Source organism: Ranitomeya variabilis, chromosome 8 (genome assembly GCF_051348905.1).
Source record: "Ranitomeya variabilis isolate aRanVar5 chromosome 8, aRanVar5.hap1, whole genome shotgun sequence".
NCBI lineage: Eukaryota > Metazoa > Chordata > Amphibia > Anura > Dendrobatidae > Ranitomeya > Ranitomeya variabilis.
Genome location: NC_135239.1, coordinates 107,718,853 through 107,746,725, shown reverse-complemented (window position 1 = coordinate 107,746,725; position 27,873 = coordinate 107,718,853). Strand labels below are relative to the sequence as shown.

Here is a 27,873-nt window from a genome sequence, read left to right as displayed (position 1 = left end):
GGGTGGTGGTTTCAGCTTAGGGCTGAAACAGGAGACAGGGTCAGGCCTGGTGGCCCAGACATGCACCCCTTTAGTGTAACTTCTGGGAAAGGGTCAGACAGGGTTTCCCTAGCCTGAGGGATATCGCAGGGGCCCGGGTAACCAGCCTTAGTCTACCCATTACACTATGTTCCAAATTATTATGCAAATTACATTTTTATCAGATTTTCCTAAATGGTCGGTGCAAATGACAGTCAGTCTAATAAAAGTCATCACCTGTTAGATTATACATCGAATTTTATTGAAGAAACCTCCCAATGATAACAGTATAATCTCCAAAATGAATAAAAACTCAAAATGCACTGTTCCAAATTATGCACAGTAGAATTTCTAAACATTTGATATGTTTTAAAGAACTGAAAATGCTCATTTGTGGAATTTGCAGCATTAGGAGGTCACATTCACTGAACAAAAAAGCTATTTAACTCCAAAACCTCCTAACAGGCCAAGTTACATGTTAACATAGGAGCCTTCTTTGATATCACGTTCACAATTCTTGCATCCATTGAACTTGTGAGTTTTTGGAGAGTTTCTGCTTGTATTTCTTTGCATGAAGTCAGAATCGCTTCCCAGAGTTGCTGATTTGATGTGAACGGCCTCCCACCCTCATAGATCTTTTGCTTGATGATCCTCTAAAAGTTCTCTATAGGGTTGAGGTCAGGGGAAGATGGTGGCCACACCATGAGTTTATCTCCTTTTAAGCCCATAGCAGCCAATGACTCAGAGGTTTTCTTTGCAGCATGAGATGGGGCATTGTCAGCATGAAGATGATTTTGCTCCTGAAGGCACGTTTCTGCTTTTTAGACCATAGAAGAAAGTTGTCAGTCAGAAACTCTATATACTTTGCAGAGGTCATTTTCACACCTTCAGGAACCTTAAAGGGCCTTACCAGCTGTTTCCCATGATTCTGGCCCAAAACATGACTCCTCCATCTCCTTGCTGACGTTGCAGCCTTGTTGGGACATGGTGGCCATTCACCAACCATCCACTACTCCATCCATCTGGGCCATCCAGATGCTCAACACTTATCAGTAAACAAGACTGTTTGGAAATTAGTCTTCATGTATGTGCGGGCCCAATACAACCATTTCTGCTTGTGAACACTGTTTAAGGGTGGCCAAATAGTAGGTTTATGCACCACAGCAAGCCTTTGAAGGAGCCTACACCTTGAGGTTCGAGGGACTCAAGAGGCACCAGCAGCTTCAAATATCTGTTTGCTGCTTTGTAATGGCTTTTTAGCATCTGCTCTCTTAATCCGATGAACTTGCCTGGCAGAAATCTTCCTCATTATGCCGTTATCAGCACAAACACATTTGTGCTCAGATACAGCCACAAATCTCTTAACAGTACGATGATCACGCTTATGTTTTTGGGAAATTTCTAATGTTTTCATCCCTTCACCAAGGCATTGCACTATTTGATGCTTTTCAGCAGCAGAGAGATCATTTTTCTTTCCCATGTTACTTGAAAACTGTGACCTGCTTAATAATGTGGAACATCATTTTTAAGTAGTTTTCCTTTAAATAGAATCACCTGGAAAACCAATTATCACGTGTTTAAGATTGATTTCAGTGATCCATTGAACCCTGAGACACAATACCATCCACGAGTTTATTTGAAAAACAAAACAATTAAATCTTTATGACACTTAAATCCAATTTGCATAATAATTTGGAACTCAGTGTATAATTGGCCAAAAAGAAAAAAAAAAAGGGAAAGGTTTTTTTTATGTCATGGATCCCATGACTTCCATAACCCACCAGTTGGAGGCGCTGTCCTTACAGGTCACTGAATTGAAGGGGGCGGTTCAGCAACAGGGTCTAGTAGTATCTAATGTGCAAGTGGAAACTGCAGGTAGAGTTGCAGAGCTAAAAATCCCTTTACCTGAGAGGTTTGCTGGGGAACGCAGTAAATTTGTTGTTTTCCGTGAAGCTTGCAAATTATATTTTCGTATGTGCCCGCTTTCTTTAGGTAATGAGGCTCAGCGTGTGGGCTTGGTTTTGTCCAAGCATGGGCGTTTTCATTATCTTCTGATTCAACTGCATTTAACTCAGTGGAGAGTATTTTTTCTGCTCTTGGACTCATATATGATGATCCTGACAGATTGGCTCTAGCAGAATCTAAAATACGCATTCTCCGCCAGTGGGAGCAAATGGTGGAGGATTACTGTTCTGAATTTCGCCGCTGGGCGGTGGACAGACAATGGAATGACCCGGCGCTGCAGAGTCAGTTTGTATATGGGGTTTCCAGAAGGGTTAAACAAGCCCTCCTGATGTATGAGATTCCTGCTTCTCTAGAGTCTGCCATGAGTCTTGTTGTCCGCATTGATCGCCGTTTTCGTCAGGGGGTGCTAGAGACTCCGCCTACGGGGAAGGTCGTAGGTGCACGTGAGGTTGCTGCAGGTGAGCCCACGGAGCCTATGCAAATCGCAGGGGTGTCACATGTTAAGCGTCGAGCCCCTGTGTTCAGGAAGCAGGGAGCCTGTTTCTGCTGTGATAAAAAGGGACATTATGTAAATGCTTGTCCTCTGTTTTCTAAGAAAAGCGGCGGAAAACTTCTAAGCTCAGAGGGTGTGGAGGAGGCCAATCTGAGCTTATGCATATCCTCCGTGGTGGTCTCTCAATGTATGCTCCCTGCCAGAGTTATGGTCACTGGCAGAGAGCTGCCAATCACTGTTTTTGTGGATAGTGGTTCGGCCACTAATCTCATTGATGAGGAGTTTGCGCGCATGGCCGGGTTCACGGTCGAAAAATTGCCTCATCCTATCCGGGTGGTCACCATCAATGCTACCCCTCTCCCACAGAGGGAGATTACTGAGTTTGTGGCTGAGGTGAAACTCCACACTGGGGTCCTACATTCTGAGCAGGTTACATGTAGGGTGCTCATGCTCAGTAATCTTCCTGCACAAATGGTTCTGGGTTTTCCATGGTTATCTATGCACAACCCGGTTATTGACTGGAAAACTCAGGACATAATTCAGTGGAGCGGATTTTGCCAGGAGAATTGCCTGGCCACATGTGTGTCCGCTATGACTCCAAGCATTCCTGAGTCACGGCTGGATTTTGCGGATGTGTTCTCAGAGAAGGGTTGCTCATAATTGCCACCACATCGCCCCTATGACTGTACTATTGGGTTTAAACCAGGGACCAAATTGCCAAAAGCTAGGATGTTCAAAATCTCTGGTCCTGAGAGGCAAGCGTTAAAAGACTACATTGCTGAGAGTCTGAGCAAAGGGCACATCAGGCCTTCGTCCTCGCCGGTGGCAGCGGGGTTCTTCATCATAAAAAAGAAAGATGGCGGACTATGCCCGTGTCTGGATTTCAGGGACTTAAACCAGATTATGGTTTGTGATCCATACCCTATGCCACTGATACCTGATTTGTTCAACCAGGTTGCTGGTGCTAAGTGGTTTTCCAAGCTTGACCTCAGGGGGGCGTACAACCTCATAAGAGTCCGTCAAGGTGATGAGTGGAAGACGGCTTTTAATACTCCTGAGGGTCATTTTGAAAATTTGGTGATGCCATTTGGGTTGACAAACACGCCTGCAGTTTTTCAACATTTCATAAATGATGTATTTTCGCATGTTCTGGGGAAATTCGTTATTGTGTACCTAGATGACATTCTCATTTATTCATGCGATCGTGATACTCATTTAGAGCATGTGAGGCAGGTGTTACAGCTACTCAGGGAAAATAAGCTCTATGCTAAACTTGACAAATGTGTATTTTCGGTTTAGGAGTTGCCTTTCTTGGGTTATATTGTGTCTGCTTCAGGGTTTAAAATGGACGCCGCTAAGGTGCAAGCGGTGCTGCATTGGGAACGGCCTGATAACCTAAAAGCACTCCAGCGGTTCCTTGGGTTTTCCAACTATTATAGAAAGTTTATCAAGGATTTTTCTACCATTGCTAAACCGCTTACTGACATGACGGAAAAGGGTACCAATTTCTCCGCCTGGCTTCATGCTGCTGTGAGCGCATTTGAATTTCTGAAGAACAGTTTTGCTTCGGCCCCCATTCTGGTGCAACCGGATGTATCAAAACCATTTACCATGGAAGTCGATGCATCTGAGGTTGGAGTGGGGGCGGTGCTGTCACAAGGCTCATCCTTGGGCGAGTTGCGTCCATGAGCCTACTTTTCCAAGAAGCTGTCGCCCGCCGAACATAATTACGATATCGGCAACTGGGAGTTGTTGGCTATCAAGTTGGCTTTTGAGGAATGGCGTCACTTTTTGGAGGGGTCAGTCCATCCGGTTACAGTTATCACCGACCATAAAAATCTGCTGTATTTGGAGTCAGCCAAGCGTCTGTCCCCCAGGCAGGCTCGCTGGGCATTGTTTTTCACGCGATTCAACTTTTTTGTTACGTACCGACCTGGGTCTAAGAACACTAAGGCGGATGCTTTGTCCAGGTGTTTTACGGGGGGAGAACCTCAGGAAGATCCGGTACCCATCCTCCAAAAGGGTGTAGTGGTCTCGGCTCTCACAACCGAAGTTGAGGCTGAGATTGCCGAGGCTCAGGAGGAGGTACCACCAGAGCTTCCTATTAATAAATGGTTTGTAACGCTACATCTTCGCCTAAAGGTGTTGGGTTAGCATCATGATGCTGTCCTGGCAGGCCATCCAGGGGTTAGGGGTACCTTGGAGTTGGTGTCGCATCGGTTTTGGTGGCCCAAAATCCGACAGGACGTGGTCTCGTACGTATCAGCATGTACCACGTGCGCTAGGGCTAAGACGTCCTGCTCCCGTCCTGCTGGCACACTACATCCTCTCGGGGTACCCAGTAGGCCATGGATGGGGATTTCCATGGATTTTATCACAGATTTGCCCTCCTCTGCTGGGAACACGGTCATTCTGGTGGTTGTTGATCGGTTCTCAAAGATGTTGCACTTTGTGTCCTTGCCTTCGTTGCCTAACGCTAAGACTCTGGCTCAGGTATTTGTGCAGGAGGTGGTAAGACTTCACGGGGTCCCGTCTGACATCGTGTCTGAGAGGGGTACTCAGTTTGTGGCAAAATTTTGGAAAGCTTTTTGCTCACAGGTGGGGATCAAGTTGTCGCATTCTTCTGCGTTTCATCCTCAGTCAAATGGTCAGACCGAGCGTATGAACCTGAATTTGGAGCAGTACTTACGCTGTTTTGTTTTTGACAATCAGGAGGAGTGGTTGACGTTCCTTCTTTTGGCTGAGTTTCCTATAAATAATCACCGTCAGGAATCGTCTGGGGAGTCCCCGTTCTTTTGTGTTTACGGGCTCCATCCTCAGTTTTGTACTCTGCGTCAGGGGGGTTATTCTGGTGTCCCGGAGGAGGACCAGTTAGGAGCACAACCGGTATCCACGTGGAGGAGAGTGAAACAGCGCTTGCTAAATGTAGGTGCAAGGTACAAATGAGTGGCTGACAGTAAACGTGTGACAGGTCCGGACCTGAGTGTGGGTGACTGGTGTTGTGAATTCCGCTCTTGGGCTCCCTCCGGTGGTTGTAAGTGACACTTTTGTGAATTCTGCTCTTGGGCTCCCTCCGGTGGTTTTAAGTGGTACTGCTGCTCCTTGGATTTAGCAGTCAGCAGCTGCTTCCACTGATTGTCTTTCTGGCTCGGCTATTTAACCTGGTTCTATCCTTCAGCCTGTGCCAGTTGTCAATGGTTCCTGCTTGGATTCACATCTCTGCTTGGATTTCCCTGATACCTGATATTCTGACCTGTTCAGCAAAGATAAGTCCTTGCTTTGTTCTTTTGCAGTTCACTTGTTGTGGACTTAATCGTTCTGCACTTTCTATGTTTTTTCTTGTCCAGCTTGTCAGTATGGATTTATTCAGTTAAGCTGGAAGCTCTGGGAAGCAGATTTACCCTCCACACCTTTAGTCAGGTGTGGAGATTTTTGTAAACTCTGTGGTGGATTTTTCTAGTTTTTAATACTGACCGCACAGTATTCCGTCCTGTTCTATCTATCTAGCTAGACTGGCCTCCTTTGCTACATCCTGGTTTCATTTTGCGTATGTCATTTCCCACTCCACTCACAGTCAATATTTGTGGGGGGCTGTTGTGAACTCTATTTTTGGGCTCCCTCTAGTGGTCACAACAAGCGGTACTGTGTAGTGTTGTCTTTCTGCAGGTTGGCTGCATCAGCTGGTTCGTTATCCTTGGTTGGTTTCCTATTTAACTCACCTGGATACTCAGTTCCTTGCCTGCTATCAATGTATTCAGTGCTCTTCAGATTCATTGTGATTACCTTGCTCCCAGCCTCTCCAAGACAAGCTAAGTTTTTGTCCGTTCATTTTTTGATTATCAGCATTCATCATGTTTCTTGTCCAGCTTGCTAAGATGTGATCTCCTCGCTTGCTGGTTGCTCTAGGGGACTGAGTTTCTCCCCCCCACACCGTTAGTTGGTGCGGGGGTTCTTGAAATCTGTGTGGATATTTTTTAGGGGTTTTTTACTGACCGCACAGACCCCTTTACTATTTTCTGCTATCTAGTATTAGTGGGCCTCATTTGCTGAATCTGTTTTCACCCCTGTGTATGTGCCTTCCTCTTACCTCACCGTTATTATTTGTTGGGGGCTTCTATATCTTTGGGGATTATTTCTCTGGAGGCAAGAGAGGTCTTTCTTTCTCTCTAGGGGTAGTTAGTTCCTCAGGCTGGCTCGAGACGTCTAGGATTTTTAGGCACATTCACCGGCTACTTCTAGTGTGTTTGGATAGGTTCAGATTTGCGGTCAGTCCAGTTTGCCACCTCCCTAGAGCTTGTCCTATGTTTGTTACTTAGCTGGAGTAATTCGTGATCCTCAACCACTAAGGATCATAACAGGGGGCTGTGCCTATCCTTTGGGGATTTTCTCTGAGGCAAGATAGCTTTCCTGTTTCTATCTCTAGGGGTAGTTAGTCCTCCGGCTGTGATGAGGTGTCTAGGGAGTGACAGGAACATCCCACGGCTACTTCTAGTGTTGTGTTAAGCTCAGAAACTTCGGTCAGTACAGGTACCACCTCCTCCAGAGCACATCCCATGTTGCTCCTAAACCACCAGTTCATAACAGTACAACTGGCCAGAAATGAATTAAATGCATCTCAAAAGAAGGAAAAAAAACTTTCTGAGCCATTTTTTTTTCTGCAGTCTGTTTTGTCTTTTTTTTCCTCTTAATCTCTGGGTGGTTCAGGATTTTGGCGCTTGCATGGATGTTCAGGGTTTGTTTTCTCGTGTGGATCAACTTGCTGCAAGGGTACAGAGTATCCAAGATTATGTTGTCCAGACTCCGGCTTTAGAGCCTAAAATTCCTACTCCTGATTTGTTTTTTGGGGATAGATCCAAGTTTTTGAACTTTAAAAATAACTGCAAATTGTTTTTTGCTTTGAAACCCCGTTCCTCTGGTGATCCCATTCAGCAGGTTAAAATTGTCATCTCTCTGCTGCGTGGTGACCCTCAGGACTGGGCATTCTCCCTTGAATCAGGGGATCCGGCATTGCTTAATATAGACGCATTTTTTCAAGCGCTCGGATTATTGTATGATGAACCTAATTCTGTGGATCATGCAGAAAAAACCTTGTTGGCCCTATGTCAGGGTCAGGAAGCGGCAGAATTATACTGCCAGAAATTTAGAAAATGGTCTGTGCTCACTAAATGGAATGAGGATGCTCTGGCAGCAATTTTCAGAAAGGGTCTTTCTGAAGCCCTTAAAGATGTTATGGTGGGCTTCCCCACGCCTGCTGGTTTGAGCGAATCTATGTCTCTAGCCATTCAGATTGATCGGCACCTGTGCGAGCGCAAAGTAGTGCACCATATGGCAGTGTCCTCTGAGAGGAGTCCTGAGCCTATGCAATGTGATAGGATTTTGACTAGAGCAGAGCGGCAGGGATTCAGATGTCAGAAAAGGCTGTGGTGATTCTGCTCATGTTATTTCTGATTGCCCTAAGCGTACTAAGAGGGTCGCTAGGTCTGTTACCATCAGTACTGTACAGCCTAAATTTCTCTTATCTGTGACCCTGATTTGCTCATTATCGTCCTTTTCTGTCATGGCATTTGTGGATTCAGGCGCTGCCCTGAACTTAATGGACTTGGAATTCCCCAGGCGCTGTGGTTTTTCCTTGCAGCCTTTGCAGAGCCCTATTCCTTTGAGGGGCATTGATGCTACACCGTTGGCCAAGAATAAACCTCAGTATTGGACTCAGCTGACCATGTGCATGGCTCCAGCGCATCAGGAAGATTGCCATTTTCTGGTGTTGCATAACTTACATGATGTTGTTGTACTGGGTTTTCCATGGTTACAGGAACATAATCCGGTGCTGGATTGGAAATCTATGTCTGTGACTAGTTGGGGTTGTCAAGGGGTTCATAGTGACGTTCCTTTGATGTCAATTTCCTCTTCCCCCTCTTCTGAAGTCCCTGAGTTTTTGTCGGATTTCCAGGATGTATTTGATGAGCCCAAGTCCAGTTCCCTTCCTCCACATAGGGACTGTGATTGTGCTATTAACTTGATTCCTGGCTGTAAGTTCCCTAAGGGCCGACTTTTCAATCTGTCTGTGCCAGAGCATGCCGCCATGCGGAGTTATGTCAAGGAGTCTTTGGAGAAGGGGCATATTCGGCCGTCTTCGTCACCATTGGGAGCGGGATTCTTTTTTGTTGCCAAGAAGGATGGCTCCTTGTTATGGACCTGGTGGTTAGGTGCACCTGGAATGACCTGATGGTTAAACTAGACGATAGGACAAGCTCTGGGAAGTGGGAACTCTGCTGACCGCAAACCCTAATCCTATAACACACACTAGAAATAGCTGTGGAGCGTACCTAACTCTCCCTAGATGCCTCTTCACAGCCTAAGAGCTAACTACCCCTAAAGATAGGAAATAAAGCCTTACCTTGCCTCAGAGAAATTCTCCCAAAGGTAAAGGCAGCCCCCCACATATATTAACTGTGAGTTAAGAGGAAAGTCACAAACACAGGGATGAAACAGGTTTCAGCAAAGGAGGCCAGACTTACTAAATAGATTGAGAATAGGAAAGGAATCTATGTGGTCAGCACAAAAAACTACAAAAAGCCACGCAGAGTGTGCAAAAAGACCCCCATACCGACTCACGGTGCGGAGGTGCCACTCTGCACCCCAGAGCTTCCAGCTAGCAAGGCAATATCATATAAGCAAGCTGGACTAGAACTTAGCAGGTACTAAGAGATATATTCAGTACAAAGAGATATATTCAGTACAAAATGAACAACAAATAAACTAGCAGGGACTTAGCTTCTGCTGGAGTAGACAGGTCATCAGAAAGATCCAAGAGAGATCTGAACCAGTACTGATACATTGACAGCTGGCGTGGAGTAACGATCTGAGTGGAGTTAAATAGAGAAGCCAGCCTAGCCGCACACGAGAGCAGCTGAGGAGGCAACCTCAGAACCAGCAGTTCCACTCACAGCCACCAGAGGGAGTCCACGGACAGAACTCGCCGAAGTACCATTCATGACCACAGGAGGGAGTTCGAGAACGGAATTCACAACAGCTCCTTGAGACCCTGTATTGATTATCGCCTTCTTAATAAGATCACGGTCAAATTCAAATACCCTTTACCTTTGCTTTCTGATTTGTTTGCTCGGATTAAGGGGGCTAGTTGGTTTACTAAGATTGACCTTCGAGGGGCATATAATCTTGTTCGTATTAAACAGGGTGACGAATGGAAAACGGCATTTAATACGCCCGAAGGCCATTTTGAATACCTTGTGATGCCTTTCGGGCTTTCTAATGCTCCTTCTGTATTTCAGTCCTTCATGCATGATATTTTCCGCAATTATCTTGATAAATTCACGATTGTATATTTGGATGATATTTTGTTTTTTTCCGATGATTGGGAGTCTCATGTGAAGCAGGTCAGGATGGTATTCCAGATCCTTCGTGATAATGCTTTATTTGTGAAGGGGTCTAAGTGCCTATTTGGAGTTCAGGAGGTCTCTTTTTTGGGTTTTATTTTTTCTCCCTCGTCTATAGAAATGGATCCTGTTAAGGTCCAAGCCATTCTTGACTGGATTCAACCCACATCGGTGAAGAGCCTTCAGAAATTTTTGGGCTTTGTTAATTTTTATCGCCGTTTCATTGCCAACTTTTCCAGTGTGGTTAAACCCCTGACCGATATGACGAAGAAAGGCGCTGATGTGACGAATTGGTCCTCTGCGGCTGTTGAGGCCTTTCAGGAGCTTAAACGCCGATTTACTTCTGCCCCTGTGTTGCGTCAGCTGGATGTTTCTCTTCCTTTTCAGGTTGAAGTTGACGCTTCTGAGATTGGGGCAGGGGCCGTTTTGTCTCAGAGGAATTCTGATGGTTCTTTGATGAAGCCGTGTGCTTTTTTTTCCCAGAAAGTTTTCGCCTGCGGAGCGCAATTATGACTTTGGCAATCGGGAGTTGTTGGCTATGAAGTGGGCATTTGAGGAGTGGCGACATTGGCTTGAGGGAGCCAAACACCGCGTTGTGGTCTTGACCGATCATAAGAATCTGATTTACCTCGAGTCGGCCAAGCGGCTGAACCCTAGACAGGCTCGATGGTCCCTGTTTTTCTCCCGTTTTGATTTTGTGGTATCGTATCTTCCGGGATCTAAGAATGTTAAGGCTGATGCCCTCTCCAGGAGCTTTTTGCCTGATTCTCCTGGAGTCCTTGAGCCGGTTCGCATTCTTAAAGAAGGGGTTATTCTTTCTGCCATCTCCCCTGATTTACGGCGGGTGCTGCAGGAATTTCAGGTTGATAAACCTGACCACTGTCCAGTGGGGAAGCTGTTTGTTCTTGATAGATGGACTAGTAAGGTAATTTCTGAGGTTCATTGTTCAGTGTTGGCTGGTCATTCTGGGATTTTTGGTACCAGAGATTTGGTTGCTAGGTCCTTTTGGTGGCCTTCCTTGTCGCGGGATGTGCGTTCTTTTGTGCAGTCCTGTGGGACTTGTGCCCGGGCCAAGCCTTGCTGTTCCCGCGCTAGTGGGTTGCTTTTGCCTTTGCCAGTCCCTGAGAGGTCCTGGACGCACATTTCCATGGATTTTATTTCGGATCTTCCTGTTTCCCAGAAGATGTCTGTTATCTGGGTAGTTTGTGACCGGTTCTCTAAAATGGTCCATTTGGTACCTTTGCCTAAATTTCCTTCCTCCTCTGATTTGGTTCCATTGTTTTTTCAGTATGTGGTTCGTTTGCATGGCATTCCGGAGAATATTGTGTCTGACAGAGGTTCCCAGTTTGTTTCTAGGTTTTGGCGGGCCTTTTGTGCTAGGATGGGTATTGATTTGTCTTTTTCTTCGGCGTTTCATCCTCAGACAAATGGCCAAACTGAGCGAACTAATCAGACCTTGGAAACCTATTTGAGATGCTTTGTGTCTGCTGATCAGGATGATTGGGTGGCTTTCTTGCCGTTGGCCGAGTTTGCCCTTAATAATCGGGCTAGTTCGGCTTTTGGTTTCGCCTTTCTTTTGTAATTTTGGTTTTCATCCTCGTTTTTCTTCGGGGCAGGTGGAGCCTTCTGATTGTCCTGGTGTGGATTCTGTGGTGGACAGGTTACAGCAGATTTGGACTCAATTTGACGTTGTCTCAGGAAAAGGCTCAGCGTTTTGCTAACCGCCGTCGGTGTGTTGGTCCTCGGCTTCGGGTGGGGGATTTAGTCTGGTTATCTTCTCGTCATGTTCCTATGAATGTTTCCTCCCCTAAGTTCAAGCCTCGGTTTATTGATCCTTATAAGATTTCTGAAATTATCAATCCGGTGTCTTTTCGTTTAGCCCTTCCAGCCTCTTTTGCCATCCATAATGTTTTCCATAGATCTTTGTTGTGGAGATATGTGGTGCCCGTTGTTCCCTCGGTTGATCCTCCTGCTCCGGTGTTGGTTGAGGGGGGAGTTGGAATATGTGGTTGAGAAAATTTTGGATTCTCGTTTTTCGAGGCGGAGGCTTCAGTATCTTGTCAAGTGGAAGGGTTATGGCCAGGAGGATAATTCTTGGGTTGTTGCAGCCGATTTGGTTCGTGCTTTTCACTTGGCTCGTCCTGATCGGCCCGGGGGCTCTGGTGTGGGTTCGGTGTCCCCTCCTCAAGGGGGGGGGGTACTGTTGTGAATTCCGCTCTTGGGCTCCCTCCGGTGGTTGTAAGTGACACTTTTGTGAATTCTGCTCTTGGGCTCCCTCCGGTGGTTTTAAGTGGTACTGCTGCTCCTTGGATTTAGCAGTCAGCAGCTGCTTCCACTGATTGTCTTTCTGGCTCGGCTATTTAACCTGGTTCTATCCTTCAGCCTGTGCCAGTTGTCAATGGTTCCTGCTTGGATTCACATCTCTGCTTGGATGTTGCTCCTAAACCACCAGTTCATAACAGACTGGGTGTGGTTGTCCACAAAAAAAACATAAAACTCAAGATTCCATCCTTGAAATTGGGTCCAAGGTTTATTAGTCCATTTAGGGTTGCCGCCATCATTAACCCGGTAGCCTACCATTTGACGCTCCCTACGGTATATAAAATATACAACGTGTTCCACAGATCTTTATTAAAAAAGGTGGTGGGTTCTGTGGACACGGCGCCTATGCCACCTCCAGTTTTGGTGGATGGCAATTTGGAGTTTGAAGTCTCCAAGGTGGTTGACTCTCGAGTAGTGCACCGCACATTACAGTACCTGGTACACTGGCATGGTTATGGGCCGGAAGAGAGGTCCTGGGTACCAGCATCGGACATACATGCGAACCGGCTGGTCAGTATGTTTCACCACCGCCATCCGGACAAGCTTGGTCCTATAAGTCGTGAGGGCCCTGGGGTCCCTCGTAGAAGGCGGGGTACTGTCATGTCGGACGCTGTTCACACTAGGACATCCGACAGACAGCGGTAATTCCACATACGTCCACTACACGCTCAGTGGCATCAGCTAGACTTTATCCAGCTTGCTCGGGGTTAATCTAGCTGGTAATTTGGTTGGAGGCTGGGTCAAGCCCACGGCCTTTAAATAGTCGTGCTGGACTTTGGGCGTCGCCGATTATAGCTTGTGCTTTGTGCCTAGAGATTCCGGTCTGGAGTGGTGGCCTTGTTGTTGGAATATCGTATCTGGTGGAGTATTATCCTTTGTCATATTCCTCCTTCCTATATTTGTATTTGTTTTGCCCTGTGCACATTATAGTGTATTCCTGTGTGTCTGCGGCGTGGTGCGTTTTTCAGCTTTCCTTGTCTGTGCTTTCTGTGCAGATTGGTGTGTGGTCTCTTCACTGGGTGGCGGATGGTGGTTTCAGCTTAGGGCTGAAACAGGAGACAGGGTCAGGCCTGGCGGCTCAGACATGCACACCTTTAGTGTAACTTCTGGGAAAGGGTCAGACATGGTTTCCCTAGCCTGAGGGATATCGCAGTGGCCCGGGTAACCGGCCTTAGTCTACCCAGTACTCCCGTGACACCAGCTGGGAGGATGGCAACTGTCTTTAGAAATATAGTTTTTTTTGAATCAGTGGGTTTGAAATATGTACGAGTGTGAATGGTGCCATCTTGAATAAAAATATTTAAATCCAAAAAGTTTATTGTCTCTTTACTGGTAACCGCAGTGAAATTTTAAAAAAATATGTTTTTTTTATTAATCTCCACTAAAAAGTCAGCCAAGGAATCAGGGCCTCCAGACCAGATAATCCTCGTCCTTTGGCATCGTTTTATCGATGACATTTTTATCTGGTCTGGAGGCCCTCATTCCTTGGCTGACTTTTTAGTGGAGATTAATAAAAATACATAATTTTTGTATTCAAGATGGCACCATTCACACTCGTACGTATTTCAAACCCACTGATTCAAAAAACTATATTATTTTCAGAAAAAGTCATAATCTGGGAAATGCAATAGCCCCTTCAATACCTATTTATAACCAAAAAGTAGGATCCACCTCTTTCATTGGGGGCAAGAGATCTGTTTTTTTCCCATGTCACAATTGTGGAATGTGTACATCACTAAAGCTAACAAAGCATTGTGTCATTTCAAATGGGACGAAAGAGTTTAAAATCCAGGATTTTTATCACCTGTACCACTATGGGGGTGATCTATTCTCTAAAATGCCCTTGTGGTAAAATATATGTGGGGCGTACTAAGCGCCCACTAAATGTGAGATTGAGCGAACACCTTAGAAATATAAAAAATAAGTTTTGCGGACATCCATTATCTAAACATTATCTAGATCATCATAATGGACGAGCTAAAGGAACAATAGTCACTGGCTTGGAAATAATAAGACAAGATTGGCAAAAGGGTGATTATATTAAGAAAATGTCCAGAGTTGAAAGTAAATGGATCTTCAACCTGGACACACTGAAGCCAATTGGTTTAAATAGTGAAGTTGAGCTTTTTGCATTTACCTAATTGACCTTCATCTACCACTGTTTAATGGTAGCGCATGAATAGACTGTATATAAGAAAGCCCTGACCTGTAATGGACCATCCCTGATGAAGAAGACCGCGATCTTCGAAATGCGTAGGAATAGGTCCTTACAGTGCTTTTTACTTTGGCTGGTCACGTGACAACCTACGTCACGCAAGGTCCTATTTGGCATCTGCTGCATTACAGGTCTTGATCGCGTGCTGACCCTGCTCCTGCACCATTGCTAAGGAAGCCTGGGAGGTTTATGTCACTGGCCAGGACTACACTCCTGAAGATAACTACTTTCTTGTTTTGGACTGCACAAACAATACACCCGGAGGTGGATTGGAACCGCATCTTCTGAATTGTGACTGATGATATCGCCTAATAGAAGGTAATCACTAGCACTATGCACTTTATCTAATCGGACTCTTAATAACTTTGCGGCATTTGGACTATTCGGATCATATACCCAGAACCTGGGTGACTTTTTATATATATATGCTGTCATAAGCAATTGTTGATTCAGCTAGACTAGGGTGGATTCTTGTTTATTGTTGTGTGGTATTTTTACTAAATATATTTACCTTTGTTTCTGTATGGTGGAGAGGATGTTGATAGCACAAACGACATATTATTTTATCAATTTCAAAAGTAGCCATCAAATTTTATAGGAGTCAGGAGATTGTTTCCCTCCTTTTGTAATGATCCTAAGAACCTAAAGGAAGAAAAGTTCCACAAACTGCCTGTTAAGAGGACTTATTGAATACAGGTTAGCAACAAGACCATAAAAGAGTCAGTCATTTTCTCCTTCCAGGTCTTGGGTGGGTCTTAAGGTCTCAAGGGGTACTTTACCGATGTGGATTAGGGAAGCCATTAGAGTAGCTTATTCCGCTAGTCATGTGTCAGTCTCAGAGTATAAGAGCTCATTCTACTAGGGCTGTTGCAATCTTTTGGGCAGACAAGGAGGAGGTATCCCCAAACAAATATGTAAGGCAGCAACATGGTCTTCTCCTTCAGCCTTCTATAGACATTAGAATAAATTTGTCCTCCTCTGCTGATCTAATCTTTGGTAAAAGGTTTCTATAAATGGTTGTCCCTCCATAAGGTGGATATGGTTTCTTTATAAATCTCGGATACCAGAATCGGAAGTTCCTATAGTGCAATTATGCACTATAATAGAGTGTGGGCGGTGCGTAGGTGGAGACTATGTGTGTGCGGGCAGGGTCATGCGTGACCAGGGGGGTCTGTGTGGGCCTGCCGGGGGTCTGTACAGGCCTCTCGGGGGTCTGTGCGGGCTGCCGGGGGTCTGTGCGGGCCTGCTGGGGCTCTGTGCGGGCTTTCGGGGGTCTGTGCGGGTTGCTGGGGGTCTGTACGTGCCTTCCGGGGGACTGTGCAGGCTGCCGGGGCTCTGTGCGGGCAGCCGAGGGTCTGTGCGTGCCTGCCGGGGGTCTATGCGGGCCTGCTGGGGCTCTGTACGGGCTGCCGGGGGTCTGTCCAGGCTGCCGGGGTCTGTGAGGGCCTGCCAGTGCTCTGTGCGGGCTGCTGGGGGGTCTGTGCGGGCTGCCGGAGGTCTGTGCGGGCTGCTGGGACTGTGTGGGCTGCCGGGGGTCTGTGCATGTGTGCAGGCATCATCCAATGGGACTACAAGTCCCATCGGATGATGCCTGCTACAGTGAGAGTGATTGACACATTAGCCAATGATGGGACAGTAGTAGTCCCATCATCCAGCTAATATGTTGAATGTAAAAAAAAAAAAAAAATACTACATACATACTACATACATACTACATACATACAACATACATACTACATACATACTACATACTACATATATACTACATACTACATATATACTACATACATGCAACATACATACAACATACTACATACATACTAATACTAGTAAAGGGTTAATAAAACACACACACATTAGGAAAAAAGTATTTTATTATTCTTCATTTAACCATACTTACCATACTTCTGTGCCTGCAAAAAACGTAAAATAATAAACCGCATACTACCTGTCCGCCGTAGTCCAATTACTAACGAGTGTCCCACGACGATCTCCCCTATAGAACAGTGAAATCGGGTGATGTCACTGCTCTATAGGACCTTCAGTGACACACTGACAGGGGACAATGGCTCCTGCAGTGCATCACTGAACTATAGTAACCTCTCAGTCTCACTTTATGGCAACTGCTGCATGGGAAAATTTCTCACACAGCAATGCCAAAAGTGAGACTAGGGACTATTTTTTTTACAGCGGCGGAGGAATACAGTGCGGAAGGATACCTTCCTCCCGTCATTGTGTTCCTGGAGCCCCTGGAGAGAGGTCGCATCAGCTGATGCTGCCGTTCTCCACGGGAGATCGTCGTGGGACACTCGTGGATTTCTGCGGACAGGGAGTATATTGGTTGTTTGTTATTTTAATCTTTTTTACAGATGACACTATCTTCAGGGATCAAAATGACAAGTAATGGTGAGTATGTAATCTATGTTTAATGTACTGTATGTCTGCATGTATGTATTGTATGCAATGTGTGAATGTACTGTATGTAGTATGTATGTAGTAGGTATGTAGTATGTATATAGTATGTATGTAGTATGTATGTATGTTGTATGTAGTATGTGTGTAGTATGTAGTATGTATGTATGTTTTTTGTTTTTTTTTTACATTTAACACATTAGCGGGATGATGGGACTACTACTGTCCCAGCATTGGCTAATGTGTCAATCACTGTCACTGTAGCAGGCATCGTCCAATGAGACTTGTAGTCCCATCGGACGATGCCTGCACGCCCGCACAGACCCCCGGCAGCCCGCACAGACCCCCGGCAGCCCGCACAGAGCCCTGGAAGGCCTGCACAGAGCCCCGGCAGCCCGCACCGAGCCCCGGCAGGCCCGCACAGACCCCTGGCAGGCACGCATAGACCCCCGGCAGCCCGCACAGACCTTAGGCAGGCCCGTACAGACCCCCGGCAGCCTGCACAGACCCCCGAGAGGCCCCTACAGATCCCCGGCAGGCCCGCACAGACTCCGCCCGCACACACAGACACGCACAGTGTCCACCCACGCACTGCCCACACTCTTCCCCCCTCCGGAACAGGATGTAGAAGGACAGAAAGGGCTTATTTACATTCCGATATTTGTGTCCTATTGACTTTCATTGGTATCGGGTATCGGTATCGGCGATATCCAATATTTTTGTGATATCGGCCGATCCAATCCGATACTGATACTTCTGGATATCAGAAGGTATCGCTCAACACTAATTACAACATTTCTTATGCATGTACTATTAATTAATGCAAAGTTTGTAGATCTAAGTGATTAAAAAAATAGCTAATAGAACTACTTTTACTGCAAGTGTTTGAAAACTCATGTAAAAACTTCAGTTCTTTTACAAACAGTTTATAGCCTTGATGATTTTTTGTTAATGAAAATGAATGAAAATCATTATTCTGCCAGACACCTAACTTTACTATTTCATGTAACTGATTAAAAACTACAAACCATAAAAAATCTTGTTGTTTTTAATCTTTCAGACCAAGGTGTGCAACATAAAAAAGCGTCCTGATTTTGCCATTACGGGCCAGTGGGATGTTCGAACAGAATGTGATGGAAAGGAAGAAGTTGGAATTTTTGATGGCATACTTGTCTGTAGTGGGCATCATACCTTTCCACATTTACCACTTCATTCTTTTCAAGGTATGAAAAATTATTGTATATCAAAGAGAAAATCTATTATTCGGTTTAAAGTTTTTGTTTAAAATTATGTTAATAAGATTACCGATATAGGTATTTAAAATGTTATTTAACATAGTTACAAAAAAGTACCTACGGTACTTGCAATCCAATAACAGATTTATTGTCAATTGTGATAATTTACTCATGATTAGTGATGAGCGAGCATGCTCACCACTACTCAGCACCCGCCTGACCATCTCACTGCTTCGAGATGCTCGGAGCTCGCAGAGTATTTCTGGGGTTGCTCGGCGAGAGCTCGGGTCCCCTCCCTGCATTTTTGGTGCTTTTTAGAGAGCCAATGAACATGCCATGAACATTGTCTGCCACACACTGTAATGCCGCAGCCATGTTGGCTGTGGCATTACAGTGATTGGCTGGCTGCACAGCGTTATCAGGTCTATACCTGACCTGGCACGGCCATGCTCGTCACAGTCTACTCCGGAATCAGGCAGTGTAGGGAGAGGTGCTGCTGAGCTAGGGAGAGATTTGCTTGTTTCTTAGTGTAGGTATACAACAATCGACTATATAATTGTCTAAGGGTCACTTCCGTCTTTCTGTCTGTCCTTCTGTCTGTCCTTCTGTCTGTCATGGATATTCATTGGTTGCGGCCTCTGTCTGTCATGGAATCCAATTCGCTGATTGGTCTCGCCAGCTGCCTGTCATGGCTGCCGCGACCAATCAGCGACGGCCACAGTCTTAGTCCCTCCCTACTCCCCTGCAGTCAGTGCCCGGCGCCCGCTCCAAACAGCACACACACACACACACACATACATATATATATATATATATATATATATATATATATATATATATATATATATATATATATATATATATATATATATATATATATAGCGCACACACACACACACACATATATATACTGCACACAGTACACATCACACACCACACTGGTGAGCTCGCAGTCAGTCTCACCCTCCGCAGCCGCTGTACATGCCCCTTATCATCCCCGGAGCTGTCTGATCATGCCTCCGGTAATCACCGATCACTGCACTGTTTTCCTTCTCTCCTGCTATTCATTACATGGTATAATGTCACCACCAGTGATGACGTCACTCCTCGCAGGCGCTGCACACGCTGTCAGCTCACCTGTGCGGATGCGGTCAGTGCTGCCGCAGGCTCACGGGGTGGCGCGGGGACATGGTGACCTCCTCACGGTACCTGAGCCGGTGTCTCGGACTCTCCTGCAGCGGCGGCTGTGGCAGGGACCCGAAGCATGAGAGGCGCCCGGTGATTGGCTGACATTGCTGTTGCTTTGCTGAGAAGGAGCAGGGAGAAGGGAAGCACCGGCCGGAGGAGGAGGCACCAGGGCTGGAGGCTGCTTCTTCCTTACTACTGTGTCTTGCACCTTACTGTCCTATATTCCAGCCCATAGTTCTAAATTTGGGAACTACAAGTCCCAGCAGTCTGTCCAGAAGGATGATGGGCATTATAGACTCACACCATACCTTCGTGTTGTTTTTTTTTTTTTTTGCTGGGCAATATACTACGTGGTTGGGCAATATACTACGTGGCTGGGCAATATACTACGTGGCTGGGCAATATACTATGTGGCTGGGCAATATACTATGTGGCTGGGCAATATACTATGTGGCTGGGCAATATACTACGTGACTGGGCAATATACTATGTGGCTGGGCAATATACTATGTGGCTGGGCAATATACTACGTGACTGGGCAATATACTACGTGACTGGGCAATATACTACGTGGCTGGGTAATATACTACGTGGCTGGGTAATATACTACGTGGCTGGGTAATATACTATGTGGCTGGCCAATATACTACGTGGCTGGGCAATATACTACGTGGCTGGGCAATATACTACGTGGTTGGCCAACATACTATGTGGCTGGGCAATATACTATGTGACTGGGCAATATACTACGTGGACATGCATATTCTAGAATACCCGATACGTTAGAATCGGGCCACCATCTATTATATTATACACATATCCATCTTCACTAAGGCTACGTTCACATTTGCGTTGTGCGCCGCAGCGTCGGCGCCGCAGCGCACAACGCAAACAAAAACGCGGCAAAACGCACGCTAAAACGCTGCGTTTTGCGCCGCATGCGTCCTTTTTGGCCGAAAGTTGGACGCAAAAAAAATGCAACTTGATGCGTTTCTTGCGTCCAACGCTTGCGGCCATGCGGCGCAAAACGCAGCACAACGCATGTCCATGCGCCCCCATGTTAAATATAGGGGCGCATGACGCATGCGGCGACGCTGCGGCGCCCGACGCTGCGGCGCTGACCGCAAATGTGAACGTAGCCTAACAGTCCTTCTGAGGACTAATCCAGTTGCATAGATATCAGTGCCAGGCAGACTGCAATTCAAATAGCAAGAGGCTCCATTACAGTTCTGTCTGCTGCTGCTGCTTTTACAGATATTTCTATACATAGCCCCAAAGTATGAGGGGCCAGGAATAATTTTTTTTATCTCAATCCTGATTATTTGCTTAAAAAGCAATCCAGAGAACAAAGTTTTTGTGCTCCATTTGCTTGTTGACACTGCAGAATACAGCCAGAACCTTTCCATATTAGAGCGCTAAAAATCCATCTATTTAAAACTGTGGTTTGTCTGTCACATATAAGTGCGCTCCAAATTCTGCCATTTCTGGCCTCCATTTAACTTTTGTTGCAGCGTGTTAGCGAAGTTATTGACACCAGTTTGCTGTTAAAAATAGTTACCAACCATCACACAGATCACATATAAGTACGCTCCAAATTCTGAGTTTGTTACGCTACCTTTCCCGTGACCATATACACACAGAATAGACAAGCTAGGGCCATAAAAGGGTGATCACCACACAATAGATACAGTAATCAAAAGTTTTTATTGAGTGCAAAAATATGCAACACAGATAAGTACCGGGGCCCTGGCGAGATGGGGGGCCCACTCACACTGTCTGGGATACTGCGCACACACACTGATCAGCAGGGCCGCCGTCAGGACATTACTGCCTTGACTGGCGTATGGGGCCGGATGAACAGAGGGGACCCCCATCGGGCCCCGTCTCTTCAGGTCACATGGACCCGCCATTAACTTCTCCCTCCACACTATTCCCCTCAGCGGGGGAATGAGGGCATGGTGTGGCAGGGGAGCAGGGAAGGAACATGAACAGCCCCTGAGAGAGAGGAGAGCTGGGCAGGGAACCGGTGGCTGTGTCCGCAGCTAGCTCCGGGATGTTCCTCATCCAATAGTGGCCAGTCTGTGGATGCCCAGCCATGCACTATGGCGGAGGTTGTGGAAGTCACTGGGAACAACAGCTGCTAAGGTAGCAACAACACCTCCAGCACTGGTAAGGAAGAGAGGATGAGGCACATCTTCCAGACCTGTGATGGGGATGGCGACGGCTATATCAGCAAGTATGGGGGCGCAACTTTCCACCTTACTCCTGAATAGTTGGCTGCAGGGGGCACTTATTCCCCTGTGAGTGCAGGAGGCCAGTTGAGAGCCCTTGTGCCCACTGCTGATGCCACCCTCCAGGCCCTGGGGGCACAGGGGCTCCACTCATTCTGCCCTGGTACAGCACATGTCCCCCCCTGCCCCTGTGCTGCCCAGCTTTCCTGGGTACAGCAGGGGGAATCTGCTGGCAGGGTCAGTCCTCAGGGCGCTGCTCCCATTGCCCTGAGAAGGGGACTTATTTCTAGCAATTCCTGACTTTTGTACCCAGGTACTTAGAACAGTTTATGAAGGGCAACACTGGCACATGAGACATTCCGTTATGCAGGGCCGGCTCCAGGTTTTTGAGGGCCCCGGGCGAAAGAGTCTCAGTGGGCCCCCCCTTTACCACATACCATGATTCATGATGCACAGGTACACTCAATAGAGGGAACTTGTCATGTCCCCAAACGCTATTAGTAGGCAGATGTGGGGTTAATCCACAGGTTAGGCTATGTCCCCACGATCAAGATATACGGTAGCAATGTTTTGGACACAGAGTATTTTCGCTGCATCCAAAATGCTGTGTTCTAATCATGCAGGTAAATCCGCATGTGCTCAGTGAACCATGCGGATTTACTGCATCAAATGAATAGCTATGGGTGAGACTATGCAGACTAGCGACTCCGCTGCAGATAATCAACACGCTGCGGCTCGTAAACCCGTGCCACGGGTGAGTTTATGCAGCGGTAAATAGAAGCACAGTTGGCATGGGATTTCTATAAATCTCATCCACTATGCTTGTAATGTAGAACACAGCGCTTTGAGCGACGGCTTTAAAACAAACAAAAAAAAAAGCTACTGTTTTCTTATTCGTTGTAAAGATTTGTTTTTTAAAGTCCATCAAATGTCAATAAGACGCCCCCCCCTCAAAGAAAAAAGTCTAGCAAGAATAAAGTGTTGAAAAAGAGCTCAGGAACCTTCCAGAAACTACTAATATAAAGGAGGTTTTAGGTTTGCACAACGCAAGAGAAAAGTAATGATTTTTGAAGAGTTTTCTTCTTGAAAAACAGATTGGTTTTTCCTCTTGTAGGACATGTTCACATAGAGGGTTTTGGGCAGTGTTTTACTACACAAACTCTAAAACTGGTGTCTGTTTTTTTTAAGATGTTCTACTGCAAAAACTGAGAAAAACACCTCAGTATGAGCTGACCTTAGAGTTAGTCTACACAGAGCAGATTTCCATATGAACTACCCGAAAATCGCCCCCATAATCTCCAGTGGGTAATCTGCGCTACTGGTCATTCCGGTGGATTTTTTTTAACCTGTGACATGTCACCTAGTGAGCAATCTTACTGGACACTGCAGTGGGTGGCTGTACACAATGGGATGGGATATTCCACACGCAGACCCCACAGCGAGCACCACAGGGTCAGCCACAGATTTTTTTGCTTCAGATTCTAGTGCACTCACACCTCAGTGTGAACATGGCCTTAGGTAAACTAAGATGTGTCATATCTCCCATAAATCCTGTAAGACTGGGCCGGAATGTCACATACCGGAATGTCTCATGTGCCAGTGCTGCCCTTCATAAACTGTTCTAAGTACATGGGTACAAATGTCAAGAATTGCTAGAAATAACTCCTCTTCTCAGGGCAATGGGAGCAGCACCCTAAGGACTGACCCTGCCATCAGATTCCCCCTGCTGTACCCAGGAAAGGTGGGCAGCACAAGGGCAGGGGGGGACATGTGCTGTACCAGGGCAGAATGAGTGGAGCCCCTGTGCCCCCAGGGCCCGGAGGGTGGCATCAGCAGTGGGCACAAGGGCTCTCAGGCTGGCCTCCTGTACTCATAGGGGAATAAGTGCCCCCTGCAGCCAACTATTCAGGAGTAAGGTGGAAAGTTGCGCCCCCATACCTGCTGATATAGCCGTCGCTGTCCCCATCACAGGTCTGGAAGATGTGCCTCATCCTCTCTTCTTTACCAGTGCTGGAGGTGCTGCTGCTACCTTTGCAGCTGCTGCTCCCGGTGACTTCCACAACCGCCGCCATACTGCACGGCTGGGCATCCACAGACTGGCCACTGTTGGATGAGGAACATCCCGGAGCTAGCTGCGGACACAGCCACCGGTTCCCTGCCCAGCTCTCCTCTCTCCCAGGGGCTGTTCCTTCCCCGCTCCCCTGCCACACCATGCTCTCATTCCCTTTCGCTGAGTGCGCTCCCCCCGCTGAGGGGAATAGTGAGGAGGGAGAAGTTAATGGCGGGTCCATGAGGTCAGAATGTGACCTGAAGAGAAGGGGCCCGATGCGGGTCCCCTCTGTTCATCAGGCCTCATACACCAGTCAGGGCAGTACAGCCCTGATGGCGGCCTTGCTGAGCAGTGTATGTGCGCAGTATCCCAGACTGTGAGTGGGCCCCCCCATCTCACCAGGGCCCTGGCATTTGCCCGGGTGCGCCGGGTGCTGACGCCGGCCCTGATACTCAGGCATGGTCCAGTGCTGAAGCCACCTCAGGTAAGTAACAGCAATGTTGCATATCCTGCAGTGTTAAAGACAGTTGGTGCCTTTTCAGTATGGAGTCCTGCGATCACCTTTTATGCGCTTGGAAGTTCTAGGGTGCCAGAGATTTTGAACTGTGGGCATGAAGTTAACTGATTTTTTTTAGGTCGTACTGCTGAATCCCATTGCATAATGATAATGCTGATTGTGTAGCTAAACTTTCCTGCATATTCTTATATTGAGCAGACCACTGATTGCTCAAAAGACAGTACAGAAGTGTGAAGCTTGGGATGCAGGAGTGCACAGACAGCAGAATATGAATACAATAGAAAGTCATAGCCTTATGGTCTTATAACATGTCAAATTCATACTCTTTGCTGCCATTGAGTTTCTCTTTCTGCATACAAGTGACTAACAAAGCCCCGTTCACACTTCCAGTGTTTGGTCAGTATTTTACCTCCGCATTTGTAAGCCAAAACCAAGTGTGAGTGATAAATACAAAAGTGGTGATGTGTTTCTATTATACTTTTCCTCTGATTGTCCCACTCCTGGATTTAGCTTATAAATACTGGGGTAAAAAAACTAACCAAATACTCAACGTGTTAACATGGCCTAAAGTCTGTATCTTTCCTGTGTGAAACTGGTAGGCAGGCCAAGCAGTCAGCATTGTCGAAGACTGGCAAAAGTGAAGTAGATGCCTGTGAGCATAGATATGGAAAGACTTGTGCTATACCTGAATATTGGGACAGACACCAAACTTTGGTAGAGTAGCTTTAGTTGCTCCACAATGTGTGTGTAGTGTCGTGAGTAGTGTTGAGCGATACCTTCCGATATCGGAAAGTATCGGTATCGGAAAGTATCGGCCGATACCGTCAAAATATCGGATCTAATCCGATACCGATACCCGATCCCAATGCAAGTCAATGGGACGAAAATATCGGAATTAAAATAAACCCTTTATAAACTTGTAGGTTCATTCTACATGAAGGAAAACAACTAAGAATAATGTAGGATGTATTGGGGGACGTGGCGGAGACATTAAAGGCACAGAGGTTTAGCCCAATGTAATAGAATAGCAGGATTTTGGGGTTTTTTTTATGACGTTCGGCGTTAGAAAGATTTTGACTATGTTAATTTTTTTTTTATTTTGTCAGATATTGATGTTTCACTACTTCCACGCCCTTCACCTTCTTTTTTACTTCTCCCACACTTTCTTCTTCATTATCCTCATCATCAGCTTCTTTGACATCGTCTTCACCTTATTCATCTTCTTCTTCATCTTCTACCTATTATTTTTTTGGTTACATTGCTCATATTCTTTTTATTTTACTATTATCTTCATCATATTCTACTTCTTCATCATATTCTTATTTGTGACAGGCATTCCCGTAGTTGTTATCTATAAAAGTTTGAAGATTACACCTTCCGTTCTGCCTGTCACAAAACAGTTACATTTGTCCGCGTTCAGTTTGGCCTGCAGCATCAGGCTTTATCCAGGGGCACCACGAGGAGGAACGGACTCACCCCCATACACTGCTTAGTCTTCTTCTGCTTATAATTTAGATAATATTTTTTGCTCTGATATTTAGTGTTATGCTTAATGTTCTTCTGCTCTTTGTTCTGCAGCCTCTTGTTCTTCTGCTTCTCGGTCTTCCAGGTCGTCGTCGTCTCCAGGGTCGTCGTCTCCGTGGTCGTCGTCATCGGGGTGGTCTTCAGGGTCGTCGTCTCCGGGGTCGTCGTCATCGGGGTGGTCTTCAGGGTCATCGTCTCCAGGGTCGTCGTCATCACGGTGGTTGTCGTCTCTGGTGTCGTCGTCATCTTAGGGGTGGTCTTCCGGGTCATCGTGTTTAGTCTCTTGAACTTGGAAATGTAGCAGAAGGTACAAGAAGGCTGAGAAAATGCCGAGAACCAGCTGATGGAACTGGAACTCGGATGGCTACCCGAAGGTCCAAGAGCCAATGGAACTACCGAGGACCAGCTGACGTTACTGGAACCCGGTTACTAAGCAGGAGGTACCCGTGCCTGAAAGCACTACCAAGGACCACCTGACATTGGTGGAACTCGGATACCCAGAGGGAGGCACCTAAGCCAAAGGCTCTGCCCGGAACCAGCTGACGGTACTGGAACCAGGATGGGGAGCAGAAGGTACAACAGCAAAAGACAGTGCCGAGAACCAGCTGACGGTGCTGGAACCCGGATGGGTAGCCGAAGGTCCAAGAGCCAATGGAACTACCGAGGACCAGCTGACGTTACTGGAACCCGGTTACTAAGCAGGAGGTACCCGTGCCTGAAAGCACTACCAAGGACCACCTGACGTTGGTGGAACTCGGATACCCAGAGGGAGGCACCTAAGCCAAAGGCTCTGCCCGGAACCAGCTGACGGTACTGGAACCAGGATGGGGAGCAGAAGGTACAAGAGCAAGTGTCTGCGTGGCTTTTGCAGGACACGATGCCGGCTGCACAGCAGGGGAACAGCTGGCGGTGCTGAACCCCACTGACACATTGGCTGGTGTTTTTCTCTGTGCAGCTAGCAGTACTGGGCCCCAACTGGCGGTGTTAGAGCCCGGGGTCAGCAGGAGGAGGAGAGGGAGCAGAGTGTAGGCCGAAGCCTGCACTGGCGGCAGCTTTGGGTCTGTTGTGCCTGCGTGGCAGTTGCAGGACACGTTGCCGGCTGCACAGCAGGGGAACAGCTGGCGGTGCTGAACCCCACTGACACATTGGCTGGTGTTTTTCTCTGTGCAGCTAGCAGTACCGGGCCCCAACTGGCGGTGTTGGAGCCCGGGCTCTGCAGGGGGAGCAGAGTGTAGGCCGAAGCCTAATTCAACCAATTTCAAAGGTAACCTTTAACCCCCCCTCAGGGGTTACAAAGTAGAAGAGCCACAGCTTATGCAGCAGTAGTGCTGCACAAGTCAAAGGTTGCTCTTTTAATTTCGCTCCTTGCACACGCTGAATGAAACACGTATAACATTTAGCCCTTTAAACAGTCAAACTGTGTTGGAGGCGCGAGTTCCCTTTGTAATGAGACGCAGCACAGATGTCAAGAATCCCACCTTGGTGCTGGGTGCAGCCTCCTGAGCGTTGTTATTTGCTGTACAGGAGTCTGCGCTGTCGTGTTATCCCCTGGCCTAGCGCTGTTAGCTCTGCCCATCTTCTGACATCATTTAATGTCGGCCGGTGCGGTTCGCGATGACCATGAATCCCAGCCCCGCAGTGTCTTAACATTGTTAAAACACTGCGGGGCTGGGATTCATGGCCTGGCGCAGCACATATGTTCGCCTCTCACACTCGGGTCCTTACACCCGCTTCAGACTGTGCGGCGTCAGCTGATCCCTTATCGCATGCCACGGCCATGAAGCCGCACAGTCTGAAGAAGGCGGAAGGAGATGAGGGACAGGCGAACTGATGCACTGATCATGCCCATCAATCACACCCTCGCAGTCCCAATAAATAAGACACCGAGGGGCGTTGTGTGGGTCAGGGCGGCCGCAGAGGCGCAGGCAGCCAGACAATGATGCCAGAAGACAGGCAGCGCTACCAAGGGGGTTGCAGCGTGTCATTACAAAGGAAAGTCACACCACCGGGACGGTTAAATGGTCACACAGAGGACACATTTTAGACGTGTTTTCAGTTCCACATGTGCGAGGAGAATACGTTTATGAGCCACCTTGCACACATGCAGCATTACCGCTGTACAAGGTGGCTGTAAAACGTACAAACGCCTGGGGGAGGGGGGACAGGTTCCCTTCAATTTCAGTTCTGGTGTCTGCGTGGCTTTTGCAGGACACGATGCCGGCTGCACAGCAGGGGAACAGCTGGCGGTGCTGAACCCCACTGACACATTGGCTGGTGTTTTTCTCTGTGCAGCTAGCAGTACCGGG

The 27,873-nt window shown here is 47.0% G+C and overlaps 1 protein-coding gene across 1 annotated transcript in view; it reads left to right on the top strand.

Moving 5' to 3' along the window:
* Positions 1 to 27,873, top strand: part of LOC143788702 (flavin-containing monooxygenase 5-like) — a 233,255-nt gene that overhangs the window by 116,580 nt on the left and 88,802 nt on the right. The window contains exon 3 of the mRNA XM_077278533.1: positions 17,883 to 18,045. Within this exon, the coding sequence (XP_077134648.1) occupies positions 17,883 to 18,045 (163 nt within the window). The remainder of the gene's footprint in view (positions 1 to 17,882; positions 18,046 to 27,873) is intronic.